Genomic DNA, 17184 nt, shown 5'->3' on the forward strand with positions numbered 1-17184 from the left:
TTTGCATGTAAATGAAGATGCGCTTTTTTCAGTAAGCTAGGCCTGTGTGTGTTAAACATAAATGTTAAACTCTGTTGGTTGAGGAAATGGTGGGCTGCCAGCTGCAACTGCAAGCTGGAAAAACACTTTCTGTATTAGCCTAAAGCCCCCAAATTTACATTAGTTACTGTAGGCTATTCTTTCAATTTCTCTAAGAAAGTATTCTGGGTGACCTTTTTATTTTTTATTGAATGCTAGACATCAGAATGCATTATTTTGCACTTCTAGACTCTTACTTGAACTGTATTTTGGAATTTTGAGTTTAAGAAAAAAAGGTGAGTGGCAAAGTTATTTTCATCTGAATAAATAATTAAGATGCACTATTTTCTGTAAGCTAGACCTATGTTTTCAACATAAATGTTAAATTCTGTTGGTTCAGAAAGGACACCATAGGGGTGTTCACACGGCAACTTTTACTCCGGTGTAGCACCGGGGCTGCCCCGGTAGAGCGTTCACACGGTACAAAGTTATAGCGGTGTAGCCCCTGAAAGCTGCTTAAACGGGTGCAAATCTAACCCTGCTCGGGAGGTGGTTTAAGAAATTTACTCCGGAGTAAATGCTAGTTTGCGGGGCAGCACCGATATAAAATGGGACGTCCGAACGCTACAGGGGTAGACTCGCTACGCGTGAGGAGAGTTGATTACATACGGGCATTGCATAATTTGCATCCTGCTATTTTGCGCTTCCAAAATGGCGAATATCAACTACAACAGAACTGCGTGTCTTCCAGTGTTGCCAGATTGGGCGGTTTTAAGTGCATTTTGGCGGATTTGAACATATTTTGGGCTGGAAAACGTCAGCAGTATCTGGCAACACTGGTGTCTTCATCCACGTTGTTTTCCCGGCGCTTGGTGATGCCATGACAACCGGGAAAAGGAAGTACATTTTCACGCATGCGCATATTTCATTTCCGCATTATTACTATCGTATAGCACGGTCGCAAAAACTGCCGTGTGAACGCAAGTGGGGCTGCACCGGTGCTAACACGCTTCTCTCTAGTAAGCAGGTTTGTGACGTGTGAACGCTCCACAAAATTTACACCGCTGTAAGATATATCGCAACAAAATACATCGGTGCAGCATCGATGCAAATATGTGCCGTGTGAACACCCCTGATGACGAGCTACTGGCTCCCACTGCCACCATTTTTGTTTTTTTTTGTTGTTGTTGGAAAAACACTTACTGTATTAGCTTAAAGCCCTCAAGTTTACATTAGTTACTGTATTCTTTCAATTGCTCTAAGAAAGTATTCTGGGTGACCTCTATTTTATACTGAATGCTACCTCAGACACAGAATACATAATTTTGCACTTGTATATTCTTACTTGAATTTTATTTTGGAATTTTGAGTTTAAGAGCAATAAACATGCATTGCAATGTTAAGGAATTTGTGTTTTTTCATTCAGACATGTAAATCAACATGCATAAATGGCTATATAAGTGAAGTAATGGGGAAATAATTGTTAATCGAATCGAAATCGAATTGAAAAATTAATCGTTAGCTTAATCGATGCATCGATAAAATAATCACTAGATTAATCGTTTAAAAAATAATCGTTTTGCACAGCCCTAGTTCCAGTATCTCTGTAAGTAGCCATATGACTGGGACGACCTTTCAGATTTTGCTTTAGCTAATATATTGCTGTGTTCACACTTATACCGGTACGAAAGTGGTATATACAAAGTATACCGGTACAGTTTAGTGCATCTGTCCACACTAGCGAGAAATGTTTGCGGTTTTCTTTCACGGTAGTTGAAATGCGCATGCGCGAAATGTTTCCGTGGTTACCCAGTAACTTCCTTCCGAGAATATATGGCATCCGTTATTTTGAGATCTCGAGAAATTAAGACAATTATTCCGTGATCTCGAGAAAAAACAATTATTTCATGATTTCAGCTGGATCACTGTATCTCCGTCGGTAGAGACGAAGCCGGGCCAGTCTTCTGCGGAGGTGCCGCGGACTAATTTTGAAATTATCCCTTATTAAAAGACTTAAAGTGCTGATGATACGTTTTTGACATCTTTGGCGATGTTTTATAACATAAAAAGTAATTCCCGATGATCCATATATTAATTCACGAAGGCGCCTATTTTACAAGTTATGATAAAAAACGCGGCTATTTGGGCAAATTTGACGGGGCTGCAGCACCCAGGAGATGAAGGAGGAGGAGGAGCTATAGGACGTCAGCGAAAGAACCTTCCTCCTCACTTACCAGTTTGTTGTTGATGCGGCAGGTGTTCAGTTTATCATTATTAGTATTTTTATTAGACATTATTATACATTATTATATATATATAGTTATTATGCCTTCGCGTTGTGTTGCCGGCTTTTGCTCCAAAACCTACAAGGATGGGGTAAGTTTATTCAAGTTTCCCAGAGATCCCGAGCTGCATGCGAAGTGGGTGAAGCAAGTCAGGCGCACTCGTGACAAGTGGGAGCCCTCACCAACATCCGTCCTGTGCTCTGAACACTTCGATTTGGATTGTTTTGACACCCTTCCCAGCTTAAAAGAATCTCTTGGGTGTTCAGTTCAGCACAAATGTGTGTTACTACCATCAGCAGTGCCTACACAGTGTTGCCAGATTGGGAGGTTTCCCGCCCAGTTGGTCGGTTTCAAGTGCATTTTGGTGGGTTTTGAACATATTTTGGGCTGGAAAACGTCAGCAGTATCTGTTGCCGGATACTGCTGACGTTTTCCAGCCCAAAATATGTTCAAAATGTACTTGAAACTGCCCAATTGGGCGGGAAACCTCCCAATCTGGCAACACTGCCAGTATTCCGGAGGGGTCTACTAGTAGCTATGCCGGATCCAAAGACAGTCCTCCTGTCAGAACATGTGTTGTGAAACGACATAAGATAAAGGTACGTAGAGCTATAGATTCTACATGATAATCATAAATGTAATCATAAAGTCGGCGTGATATCAGTCATGTATTTGCTTGTGAAAGCTTGCGGCTTTCATGTAACTGCCGCCTAGCAACGAGAGGCAAAGGGTAAAGAGGGTAGGCTATCATAGATTCTATTTGGAAGAGATCAACACAATTCTAGACTCCCAGAAGAGGAAGAGCTAGCACTAGAGAGTTCACCGGCATTTTCATGCGCCATTTCCACTGAGTAGAACCAGAGTAGAACAGCCAGTGAACCGCAACGTGTTCTTCCGCTGACGTCACAACATGGCCGCGAGCCACAGACCCAGTTTTCTTGCGCTGTGCAATTAAAAGTTGGATATTCGCGTAACAACAGCTTCTTTTCACGTAATTATAACAGAAATCTAACATGTTTGCCATGTTGTATAGTTTATTTAAGAAATTGCATGGAGTCATGTTCGTGTCATCAGCACTTAAATGCAATCTCTCCCTGTGTCAACCCCTGATCAAAATATTGCCTTATTAGGTGATCGATTATTCCAGACATTCTAATGACCAAAGCTGCGTCTATACAGAATGAGAAATAGCCCCAAAGTCAGCATATCACAAGTCTCTTGGCGCACCTGAATGAACCATTTCTCAGCTGTTTACTCGAGATCACGGAATAATTGTTTTGTTTTCTCGAGATCTCGAAATAACAGTTTTGTTTTCTCGAGATCTCGAATTAGTTGTATTGTTTTCTCGAGATCCTGAATTAATTATGTCGTTATCTCAGGATAACAAGGTGAATAAAAAAAAAAAAAAGGATTATATGAAGGGCCTCTCTCGGCTTCCGCTTTTTGTTGTCAGTGTACAGTCTGTATTTCTGGTGGTCATTTATTCAGTCGAATCGTATAAAACGCGCGAGGCAGTTGAGAAAGAAAAACGAATCTCCGTTCTTCACTATTTTATTCAGCGAAGACATCGATTGAGGTGTGTGACTTTGCGCATTATATTTGTATCGATACAGAGCCGCTTCATCTGTCCACACTACAGCGAAGCGCTACAGTACCGATACTGTACCGGTACGAAACCCATACATTTGTGGGTTTCGTACCGATACAGTTATACCGCTACAGTACCGGTATAGTTGCTAGTGTGGACAGGTGTTGCGGTACGAAAGTAGTTTCGTATCAGTACAAAATCCCTAGTGTGGACAGGGTATTAGAGAAGCACCATGTGAAATTTAAGTCCTATGTCTTGTAAACATCAGTTTGTTTGTCTTTTACAAGTGCTAAGGCCTTTACACACTGGGGGCATTTTGTTCATCGATATATTTTTTCCCAAACCGTTGTTTCGGTCATGAGTACTTTCACACAGGACACAAATACTATAGAGCAAAAGAGGAAAAAAAATGTACTTCCCCCCCACACCGAGGTCAATTTTTCTGAGCTTTCACTCTGTGAATAAAGGCATCAACCAATCACATGTGGAACAGACGTCAGACGGACGGCAAAACAGCCTTGAATGTAGCAGCGAGTCTGTATTATGTGCTGGCGTCGCTCATGTCCATGAGCTGAGTGGCAATATTTCCATAGAGTTTTATTCCCATCTTTAAATCAAGAGCGTGGACTTTCAATTTGAGGGCAGTATTTATTCAGTTCAATCAGAGTTTGCAGTGTTTCTCCCCTCTCTCCCTCAAACAGCTCCTGCTCGGACTGCTTTGTGCGCTTGTGAACCTTCTGCTCACAGATTTCTTTGTTTTCGCGCGCGCGCTCGTATTTTTGTCGGCGTTAAAAGATAGGAATACAACTCCATATGATTTAACCTGTAAACACACAACACCATGCACATTGCTTTCTTTCTTCTTTTCCAACATCCCGTCCCTCAGCTTCAAATCTTTAACAAAACTATGAAACTCTCTTCCTGTTGTTTGTACCCAAAACACACTCTTTTTGAGAACGTGTCTATAATTATTGTCTTTATCACTGCTAAACGATTCTGTCATTCACTCAGGACACTACGGATAGCTGAGTCATGAAACAAGCATGGAACAGAGCACAACATATTAAAAAATTTGCCTCAGACTCGGTGTGCATACATATTGTAGGAAAATTGCACATTTTTGTGTCATATCCGGTGTAAAAGCCCTCAAAATACACACATGCCCCTTTTCCACCAAAGCAGTTCCAGGGCTGGTTCGGGGCCAGTGCTTAGTTTGGAACCGGGTTTTCTGTTTCCACTGACAAAGAACTGGCTCTGGGGCAGAAAAACCGGTTCCAGGCTAGCACCAGCTCTCTGCTGGGCCAGAGGAAAGAACCGCTTACGTCAGCGGGGGGGCGGAGTTGTTAAGACCAACAACAATAGCAAGACCGCGAAAGATCGCCATTTTTAAGCGACGAGAAGCAGCAGCTGTACAAACGCGAAGTCATCCATTATTATTATTGTTGTTGTTGTTGCTGCTGCTTCTCCATGTTGTTGTTGCTTCGATGTTCGCGCCAAGGTTTATGCAAACGCAGCGACGTAACTGACGTATACAGCGACGTAATGACGTGGCTCCCCTTAGCACCGCGAGCTATGGAAAAGCAAACTGGTTCTCAGCTGGCTCGCAAGTTGAACGAGTTGTGAACCAGCACTGGACCCGAACCAGCCCTGGAACTGATTTGGTAGAAAAGGGGTATCAGAGGCCACCATACACAAGAGTATTTATTGCCTCGGTCACAACCGGCCGTACATGCTCCTACGGCCGGTCTACGTGCAAAAAACGCAAGAAATGCACGGAGGGGATGCGTGTGACGTGCTGATTTTCGAGCCGTAGACCGGCCGCAGAGGTTCTTTGTCATGTCAAACAAACTCTACGGGCGCTTACGTTTTTTTCAGGTTGCAAGACAAACTTACAGCCAACGTGCGTCTTTCTCCAAGAACCAAAAAAAAAAAAAAAACCACAGCAATTTGGGAAACGCCAAAAATCGCACGGCCAAAAAAAAAAAAAAAATCGTACGTCCGGTTGTGACCTAGGCTTATACATTAAAAAAAAAGGGGGGGGGGGGGCATTTTGAGAAAATGAGCGAGACGACCATTATACATTTTGGATATCATAACAGAAACTTGCTCTTCCCACAAAAAGAAGTCAATCTGTATTTGGTACATGCTGTCACACTTAGGGAATATCACATTGACCTTGGATAAAAATGAGTTTATTTATATCAATATCAGTTCCCTACATTTAAAGTTGAGGGTTTGCTGCCGGAGGTCACCCAGTTGATTTTTTAGGAAATTCATGCACCCAGCATTCTATATTAAAGCTGAGCTGCACTTCTGAAAGTCCACATTCAGAGAGAGTCAAAGTACCCGATATTTATCCTAAAAGAATTGAAGAGCCTAGCTCAAGTAGTTTTCCAGATATTACAGTTTTAAACTAAACGATGCGAGAAAAAGGGCATCACCTCCATCCCTTAAAAACATTTTTGTGAGAAATCTAAAAGACAGAGACTTGAAATTGTGTACTTCTCCTACTAAGACGTATATCTCCCGCTTGGATTTTTTGGGGGAGTCAGGTGGGAAGCATTTGATGAAATGACCCAGAATGACCCAAAACAGAAATATCTTCAAGTATAACAGGGATCGAAACGGGAATTTGGGAGCACTGGTCCATTTGGACCAGTGCTTCTCAGAGGTACTGGTCCGAATAGAGTAGCACTGGTCCGTATTTATAATTACAAATTTCAAGCCGATTTTATATATTCATTCATATAATACAACCATATTATACATGAGTGATCAATTTCAACTGTCTATAAACTTCTTCCTCAGTCATCTCATTATCATCACAATCTTCGAAACCCTCATCCAGATCATCATCATCATCTATCGGGTCATACACCACTAGGGCTGGGTATCACAGTCAATTTCCTAGATCGATTCGATTTCGATTCTTAGGGTTTTAAATTGATTAATCACGATTCGATCTGAACCAATTCAATCTGCTCTTAAATAATGAAAATATCTCCATACAATACATTGCAAAATACACGTCCTTATTTTGTAAATTTGACGGTTCACACATAACTGTAAACAAAATTTAATTACAGGAAGCTGTAATTAAAAAAGTGCAAATGAACGTTGCAGCAAATTGTATTGTTTAAGTGAAAAAATATTAACAAATATTAACAAAAGTATTAATATTAACAAAACGAAGACACCATAACGTAGTGTGGTTCGAGTACCTGAATGAGCTGCCTGAATCCTTCATTTTCCACTACCGAGTATGGGCGTAAATCTCTGCAAACAAAAGTTGTGATGGCCTCCGTTATCTTTATGGCCCACGGAGACTCTGATGGTAATGCTAGCAGGTCCTTCAGATTCTTTTGGTTTGCTCCGGGCGGCTTGTCGTCAGAAGCTAAGGTTAGCGTAGTGTGGTACCTTGTCAGGTGGTTTCTGAGGTTTGTAGTATTCCTACAATAACTGAGCTCTGCTTGGCATATCTTGCAAACTACCTTGGTTTTATCAAGCTCTTCATCCTTTGTCGTTTTAAATTTGAAATGATTCCACACGTCAGATTTCATTTGAGCCGGCTTGCCGAGCGGTGTTTTCCCTGCCTCAGCCATTTTGTGTGCGCTTGAACGTCATGACGTACGACTGCGCAGCTGCGTCATCACGCACGAGACGGCTGGGGAGGGGGGGCTCGATCTCATGCCCTGTGAATCGATAGTGCGAATTTAAATGAAATTGATCCAAAATCGATTTTTTTTTACCCAGCCCTATACACCACATCGTGCTGCGCCTCCTCGTCATCTTCCACCTCCTCATTCTGTCTCTCCTGGGGCTCTACATCTCCTGCCACATACTCCCTCTCATCACCTGCAGGCTGCTCTGGCTCATCGTACTTGTTGAGCGATATCCGTTTGTGTTGATAGCTGTCAGAAATGTCAAGCCGAGGACTTTTAAACTTCGTGGGGGTCTAATCTATCTGACCAATAGCGGTTCAAGTTACATTTGTCTTCATGGGCAGCAACGAAAATGAACGGGAAGAAACAAAACTTTGCACAGCCATGCTGTATGTAGCGGTGTATACTGCGCACTAGGACTGTAATGATATGCGTATCGCAATCGAAATCGCGATACGCAGAGCCACGATCCGTATCGCAATACAAGAAGGTAGAATCGCGGTACACCCTTTCAAACTTCTCCTCAGCCCAAAAACAGAGGCGCTTCCAAACTTCAATTTATGAATACTTTACTTTTTATTTAAATTACATTTTAAACTTACTTAAATTACTTTTATTTTTTTATATCTATTAGTAAGTCGTTTTTTCGCCGACCTGCGACAATCTTCTGCGAGTCACGCAACGTCCACACTCGCCACTGGCAGAGCATTCATTTCTTTTAAGCGGTCGCCATTCTGGTTGTGACACGGGGAGCGAATCTGTAAACAAGCAGCTCATTGGCTGGCTAGGTGTGCCACAAGCCAATCACAATCACTTGACCGGAAAGGCATGCAGTGTTGCCAGATTGGGCAGGTTTAGGTGCTTTTTGGCTGGTTTTGAACATATTTTGGGGTGGAAAACGTTAGCAATATCTGGCAACACTGAAGGCATGTCTGCTTGGGCGGAAGCCTTCTGCGGCAGTTACATTTTGACACGCGAGCAATGTTTCACCATAAAAATTCCGTAATTTCCATCTGTTTTCCGCGATCACAGAAAATCATTGGCCCTATGAGAGTGAGACAGTGAGAGAGCCACCCCATAACCCCCCCAAAAAAATCTTAACGGATTTACACGATTTGGAAAAATGACTTTTTCAGAACCGAAAAAAACAGAGCTTCCGGCTCAACAGTATTATTTTGAGAAATAAAACAATCTTTGGATATACATTTGTTCATTTTTGCATACATATTACTCATTCTCTGCAGTGGTCTGAATTATTTGTTATTAAATAGTTAATGTAAGTAAGTAAATGTTAAGTCAAATTTACTACTTTAAAAAAACATTTAAAAAAAAATCGTGGGCGTATCGAATCGTGGGTCAAAAATCACGATACGAATCGAATCGTGAGTTGGGTGTATCGTTACAGCCCTACTGCGCACGTAAACAATATGGCGGCGCCCGCGTCTCTGACAACTTGACAAATGTCTCACAAAATCTACTGAAATTATCGTAAAAAAAACGGTAAAATAGACCAAGTTCTGCTTAAAATGGGCGAGAATCGTTGATAGAAACCATCGAGGCAGTGAGTAGTTTGATATATATAGCATGGCGAGCCAGTCGCCCACTCGGTCGAGTACATGTTGTCACTAGTCGCCCGTACCCTTTCCAACTCGCATTGGCGAGTGGGCGACCGCCCGTTACGATCCCTGTATAATGATGCGAATTGTCATATGGACCACCCCTACTCTCCAGAACAGTGCAACAAATCCTGCCCAAAGGCATTAATAGTACCCTTAAGCCTAGTAAGTACTAAAATATAAACTTGAGACTTGAAGATCATGTGTTACCGGAGTATCCGTGTCATGGCATGCCTAGCAGCGTAGTGGAGCGGGGTGTTATGTTGATAGGGCTCCCCGTATGATGTGTTGGGGTCCAGTGACTCTTTAAACTGCGGGTTGCCTTCGTAGAGCTGGTAGGCGAGCACCTCATCTCCGTTAATCAGCGCCTTTCGAAACTTGGTTGCTATATTCCCCATCGTTCAGCTCGCAGCTCTCTCCACTCAGCACTACTTAGGCTGTGGATCCAGCATCGCGGGTTTCCTGGTAACATCAGAAAGACAAAAATGATCCTGTTACACATGTATGCTGAGAATTGAAAAACAGTCTAGTATCCAGTTATTACTAACCTACTTTTTCATATACTCGCAAGCTAAAACGTCATCTGCCGAACACTTACCGGAGAAGGAGGAGTCGAATCCGACTCAAGCTTTCCTTTTTAGTTTCTCATAAATGCTCAGTGTAGTCCAGTGAACTATCGGAACGAAAAAAAAAAGGCCTAATGTGTCCACGCAGACATTGTCTCCATTCTCTGCTAGAGAATGAAGAGTTAGTTCTCCCCGCCGAGGCCCAGCAGTATTCACAAAAACAAAGTCACATGCTCAGCTAACATGAGGGGCCTGACAGGAGCAGATGCTGAGCATGTCCTACTTGATGCATTTTTTCTTTACTTGCGGGACAGAAGTGCCTTTAACTGTTTGCCATTTTACACAGACGATACCACCAACACCAGGATACTTTAACTCGTTACACTAATTAAATATTTGTGATGCAGCACAACAGTACATAAAAAATTTAGCTGTACTTTCAGATCATTAAAGCTGAATCCATTCAGTGCTGAGAGACGACAGATCCTCGGAGTACAAAGCGCTGGGTTTCAATTTGCTACCACCAGTTAACAAAATAATAATTTACTTGCATGAGAGCATGCTAGCACCCCAGTGACAGAGCAGGATGCCAAAGGAACAAAGTACAGAGCATATGGCCATGATTCAGTAAAATAACCAGTTTCCCCTGCTGTGTTTGACAGTTTACTGTATTGTACAGTTAGGGAGCCACCCATATGAAAATGGATGTATTAACATGGCTACAGAGGATTAGACGTGAAAACATTTGTCTTTGCAAACAATCATGTCATTCCAGGGCTGTTTAATAACTGAAGGCTTTGTCATGTACAAAGCCCGATTCCAAAAAAGTTGGGACAAAGTACAAATTGTAAATAAAAACGGAATGCAATAATTTACAAATCTCAAAAACTGATATTGTATTCACAATAGAACATAGACAACATATCAAATGTCGAAAGTGAGACATTTTGAAATTTCATGCCAAATATTGGCTCATTTGAAATTTCATGACAGCAACACATCTCAAAAAAGTTGGGACAGGGGCAATAAGAGGCTGGAAAAGTTAAAGGTACAAAAAAGGAACAGCTGGAGGAACAAACTGCAACTCATTAGGTCAACTGGCAATAGGTCATTAACATGACTGGGTATAAAAAGAGCATCTTGGAGTGGCAGCGGCTCTCAGGCCCTCTGCATGCTCTTGCGACAAGGCTTTCGCAGATAGCTTTTCGCAGACAGTTGTAATTTATCGTTGAGCGGGGAGTAATAGGCATGCGCGATGTTATTCACCGCCACAACGCAAGGGGGCGCGAAGTCGCAAAATCGCTAGGAGTAGTTGTTGGGTGTGGTTAGTGGAGTGTTTATCCTCCGGTTACTTATAATGACTAGAACTGGAGTCATATAGATGTACGTACTTCCTCACTTCCTCGATCAACTGCTCTTCGTGCTGCTCCATCTTCGCTCGTGTTTTTATGGCGGTCGTGAAAACAAACCAAACCGGGAAAGTAGGGAAGCGGAAGTGAGTGTACAGCGGATGTAGAGTGGACCAATCAGAGCCCTCGTCTGCGAGGCTTCTGCGGTGGTCACAATTTTTGGGAGGTGCGCGCAGAGCGTCTGTGAAGGGGGGGGGGCTACGCAGACGCCATCTGCGAGGACTGCGTTGTCAGCATAAATTGGCCTTCAGAAGTAAAGATGGGAAGAGGATCACCAATCCCCCTAATTCTGCGCCAACAAATAGTGGAGCAATATCAGAAAGGAGTTCGACAGTGTAAAATTGCAAAGAGTTTGAACATATCATCTACAGTGCATAATATCATCAAAAGATTCAGAGAATCTGGAAGAATCTCTGTGCGTAAGGGTCAAGGCCGGTGGGTGCCCGTGATCTTCGGGCCCTTAGACGGCACTGCATCACATACAGGCATGCTTCTGTATTGGAAATCACAAAATGGGCTCAGGAATATTTCCAGAGAACATTATCTGTGAACACAATTCACCGTGCCATCCGCCGTTGCCAGCTAAAACTCTATAGTTCAAAGAAGAAGCCGTATCTAAACATGATCCAGAAGCGCAGACGTCTTCTCTGGGCCAAGGCTCATTTAAAATGGACTGTGGCAAAGTGGAAAACTGTTCTGTGGTCAGACGAATCAAAGTTTGAAGTTCTTTCTGGGAATCAGGGACGCCGTGTCATTCGGACTAAAGAGGAGAAGGACGACCCAAGTTGTTATCAGCGCTCAGTTCAGAAGCCTGCATCTCTGATGGTATGGGGTTGCATTAGTGCGTGTGGCATGGGCAGCTTACACATCTGGAAAGACACCATCAATGCTGAAAGGTATATCCAGGTTCTAGAGCAACATATGCTCCCATCCAGACGACGTCTCTTTCAGGAAGACCTTGCATTTTCCAACATGACAATGCCAAACCACATACTGCATCAATTACAGCATCATGGCTGCGTAGAAGAAGGGTCCGGGTACTGAACTGGCCAGCCTGCAGTCCAGATCTTTCACCCATAGAAAACATTTGGCGCATCATAAAACGGAAGATACGACAAAAAAAGACCCAAGACAGTTGAGCAACTAGAATCCTACATTAGACAAGAATGGGTTAACATTCCTATCCCTAAACTTGAGCAACTTGTCTCCTCAGTCCCCAGACGTTTACAGACTGTTGTAAAGAGAAAAGGGGATGTCTCACAGTGGTAAACATGGCCTTGTCCCAATTTTTTTGAGATGTGTTGTCATGAAATTTAAAAATCACCTAATTTTCCTCTTTAAATGATACATTTTCTCAGTTTAAACATTTGATATGTCATCTATGTTCTATTCTGAATAAAATATGGAATTTTGAAACTTCCACATCATTGCATTCCGCTTTTATTTACAATTTGTACTTTGTCCCAACTTTTTTGGAATCGGGGTTGTAAACAGTTAATGTTGCAATTGAAGTTGTACTGCAATCAAATTACCTGTAGTGATAAAGCTGTTTGAACAGAATTGCTGAAATCCAACCTGCATATTGCCTCAAAGCCTCGTACGCACGACATAACTTTAGCCCCAATGGACAACTAATTTAGCAACTTGGGTCTTGTGATTATTTGCTGCACTTTCCCACAACAACCGTTCACATAGCATGCGCTTTACAAGAAAGGTCAGAGGTGCCTGTATTTCCTCAGGAGACTCAGGTCTTTCAACGTTTGCAGAACCATGCTGCAGATATTTCATCACTCTGTGGTGGCCAGTGTCATTTTCTACGCTGTGGTGTGGTGGGCTGGGGCAGCAGGGTGAAGGCAGCCGATGCCAACAGACTCAACAAGCTGATCAGGAAAGCTGGGTCTGTCCTGGGAGTGGACCTGGAGTCGGTGGTGGAGGTGTCAGACAGGAGGATGCTGAGGAAACTTTTCAGTATTATGGGCAATCCCACCCACCCCATGCACGACATAATGGTGTCACATCAGAGCGCCTTCAGCGGGAGACTGAGGCCACCGAGGAGCACCACAGGAGGTCTTTCCTACCAGTGCCCATCAAACTGTACAACTCCTCCCCTTTCTGCAAGATGGACAGCTGAGCAATCGTGACAATAATACCTACATCATGTGCAATATTCTGAGTGGTCATGTACAATAATGTTTTTTCACAACATCCCCCCCAACACGTGTGCAATATTTACTTTCACCATTAGGTTAGTCTCTTACATAACTTCTTATTTCTACTATTACAAATGCTAAACATCGAGGCAGTGGTTTCTGCATTTTCTATTCCCCTTACGTAACTTACAGTATTTCTATTATTCTATTGGGCACCGTTTTTTTTTTTTTTTAGTATTTATTCCTTGCACAGTTCTTATCAGGGGTTTCCCCCGCCCAGCTCGTACTGTTATTATAGAGCGACTTCCGGGACAAGAATTTCCCTCGGGATTAATAAAGTTTTATCTTATCTTATGAAGTGGGCAGTTTAGCAATGCAAATCTGTGAGCAATTCCAAAAGCTAAGATATTTTCAAGTGCGTTTGATTTTCACGGCAAGGAAGGCCTCTGCGACTAGCAGCAAGAACAGCACTGATAAACAGCCAATGAGACCCCAAGAGGAACTCGAATTCATCAACTGTCATGCACAGCAGATCCCTGAATCCAGTTGTGTCCATCCATCCATCCATCTATCAGGGCTGAACAATCTATTGTTTTCAACCGAAAATCACGATCTCAGACAACACGATTTTGGGATCGTCAAAGCCGCGGTTTTTCTCAGTGCTCCTAAACTGACCCATGTTTTGTTTCGTCAATAATTTCACACATGTATGCTCTGCGTATTGCCCCAGCATGGTGTAAAAACACTCTGTCAGCTACCAATCAAGAAGTTGCATGCTGCACGTGGACAGGTCACGTGTTATCCACTCCAATCAGTCAGTGCATTTACATGCACATCCAAATCGAGCTACTGTCGGTAACTGAGCTAAGGGTCCCAGCAGGGGTGCCAGAGAAATCCAATCCTACATGCACACAAGGAAATTGAGCTATTGTGTGAGGTACATTGTGCACCCGAGCCACAGGTGGCGCTACACGCCCCATCGTGTTGGTACACTTCCGGTTGTCATCATGAAGAAGAGGAGTGAGTTCCACTTTACATTCACACCACATGTCATTGCCACCTGTTGGCTACAAACTGTCCTGTGCAGACCACTGTTTTGTAAGACAACTTATTTTGCACAATTGTATATTTTTCTAAAGTCCATTTTTTGCTTACAATTTAACTTGTCTTAATAAAAACACAAAAATTCAATTGTTTTTGTCTCCCTGTTCCTCCTGACCTCTTCTGCTGCTCGCTACTACTACTGTTGTCATGCCGACCGAGGCTGTTGTGTTTCCCGCTTGTGGTCTCGTCACTCGTCACTTCCGGAAGGGAAGTAAGTAGCTCGATAGGGTTACATGCACTAAGTGGCTCGGCTACAATCGCATAATCTAGGTCGCGTAGCTCGATTACGAGAAATCCAGTTCGTTTCGATTTCAGCCGAGCTAAGGTGTATCCATGGCATTTAGAACTTCGATTTCAGTCGAGCTACGGCAGAAATTCGACTTTCTCTATGTGCATGTAAACGCACTCAGTGTAGCTGGTCGTTCAATTTCAGACATGGCTGAAGCGGGAGCTGAAGCGGAGTCAGGGGATTTGATCCTTGCAGTGTTTCGGACACAGACTGCATCTTGCAGTTGGTAAGTACAGGAACCTGTGTTTGTGCGAGTGTGTATGTTTGTAATTAAGAGTGCGTATTATCTTCGCAGAGTCCCTCTAGTCTCTGCTATATTACTCTGCCCTCTCTGTCCCTTAAAGTCAGTTTACCGGTAACAATCATAATTCGTTTGCCTGAAGTAGGTCTTGACTTTGTTTCGGAACACTGAAATACAGTTTGGGAGGGGAAAAAACGAAAACGCTGACAAGTTTGCTGTCAAGCTAGGGCTGGGCGATATGAGAAAAAATTATATCACGATATATTTTTTCAAAATTTTCGATAACGATATATATCACGATATAAATCAAATCACCATTTTTGTATTTTCTTTAATTTTCTGCTCAAAATATGAACATTACAAATTAGTAGTTCCTTCCTAATTAACAAAAATAGCTTAACAAGCCTTCAAGTTTCACAGAACCAAAACAAACTGGATGCACATTCTTTTGTTCTTTTTGTTCAAATGAATAAACTGAAACTGAAAAATAAAAACTATATACCATTGCTAATCATTTGTGCAAATTCTAGCAGCTTTCAAATAACAGGCATGCAAACTGGTCAGGGGTGAAAAAGGTGAGAAGGATGCACGGGGACACGGCACGCGCGCAAAAGTACATTTCGTAGTCTACGTTACAAAAAAAATTGCAACCAGTGACATCTTGAATTTAATACAGTACAAAATAACTTTCCATAAACATGTCTTAATAAGTTACTGTTGAGTGGCCGGTAAATTGTACCATTTATTTGTCAGTGGCCGGTAAAGTTTGATATTTTGTGAAGTTAATTTTCACCCCTGTGTACAACACAGTGGGCTATTTACAAAAAGGTATATATTACTGCCTGTGCTATCTAACAGACCTACCCCAGAGGACACACCTGGCCAATCCCTGTCTGTCAATTTTCTTAAAGACATCACCTATGTGAAATCAGGGGCGGATCTAGAAAAATATTTATGGGGTGGCAAGAGGGGGGCAGGAATTTTTGAGGGGTGGCAACGTATTACAGACATGTATATATACTGAATTTAATCACAGTTTGACGACAAATAGTATGTACACACTACAAAAGGGCACAGACTGCCATTTACAAACTCATACAGATAAACTTAATCTCATGCCTTTATTGTTCACGAAGAACACACATTCTCAGATGAGGTCTATACCGTTTCTGGACAGTTTTATACTGTATATGCAAAAGAACAGACACTAAAAAACAACAATAACAACACTGCTTCAAGTTCAGCATGATTTAAACCATTTACACCAGTGTCACATTTTATAGTTTTTTTCCTCACGCTTTGTAAAGGCTCACCAGTGAGCATAACATGAACTTGTCATGCCTACAACAGCTGAATGCGGCGATTTCCATGTTGCTCAGCAAAACGCTTCACAAATTTATCAAGATCTAATGCTTTTGTGCGCTTTGATTCAATGCTGAGTACAGCCAAACTTGATAGTCTCTTTTCTGTCATAGTCAACCGCAAATAAGTCTTTATGAGCCTGAGAGATGAAAAACTTCGTTCACAGGATGCTCACAGGCAAGACAACCGCTATTTTACACAACCTGAACAACTCAAAAAAAAACATCATCATCATCTTGGTATGGGTCCAAAAACAGTGAACTCCATGAGAGTGGTAGGACTCTCCTGTTCCCCCTTTTTTCTGTCTAGTACTCTCCTCGTCTGATGTAACTCATGTTTAAGATCCTCAATATTTGAATCATAAGCTTCAGCCAATAGCAATGTTTTCCTTGACAGACGGTGAATCAATATTAACTTTTGTGGCCGACTTTACACAAAACTAATGTCAGACCTAGCTAACATTAGGCCAAAAAAAAAAAAAAAAAAAGTGTGTTTCAGGTAACATGAAATACTAAAATAAGGTCGGTAGGTAGGAAATTTTTTTTCTTAATTTGTTTTATTTTGTTCGAAAAAATTAACACAAGTAAACATCTTACAAAATAGTATTTTGGCACAGAATCCTTTATACCACACATCATAATAAAATAAGTGTTTTAAATCTTTAAACGAATAAAAAAAATATCGCAAGAGTTCGAGTTATGATCTGCGGAAGCGTATTGCTGCCACACTCAAAAAAAACTGGCTTAGACTCAAGTAATTACGTGAAAAGATATTGTTAACAGAGTTATCACGTTTTTACAATATATTTATCATGTAATAACATATCACGTAATTTCATGATATTTTCATGTGATAATGTGAAAACACCTTATCAAGAAATAACGTGAAAATATG

At 42.0% G+C, this 17184-nt stretch overlaps 1 protein-coding gene across 3 annotated transcripts in view; it reads right to left on the reverse strand.

Moving 5' to 3' along the window:
* The window catches only part of ankib1b (ankyrin repeat and IBR domain containing 1b), a 161228-nt gene that overhangs the window by 102529 nt on the left and 41515 nt on the right, over positions 1-17184 (reverse strand). For all 3 annotated transcript variants that reach the window (XM_060921740.1, XM_060921738.1, XM_060921739.1), the window contains exon 2: positions 9380-9631. In XM_060921740.1, the coding sequence (XP_060777723.1) occupies positions 9380-9567 (188 nt within the window). In that variant the 5' untranslated portion in view covers positions 9568-9631. The remainder of the gene's footprint in view (positions 1-9379; positions 9632-17184) is intronic.

Source organism: Neoarius graeffei, chromosome 5 (assembly GCF_027579695.1).
Source record: "Neoarius graeffei isolate fNeoGra1 chromosome 5, fNeoGra1.pri, whole genome shotgun sequence".
Lineage (NCBI taxonomy): Eukaryota > Metazoa > Chordata > Actinopteri > Siluriformes > Ariidae > Neoarius > Neoarius graeffei.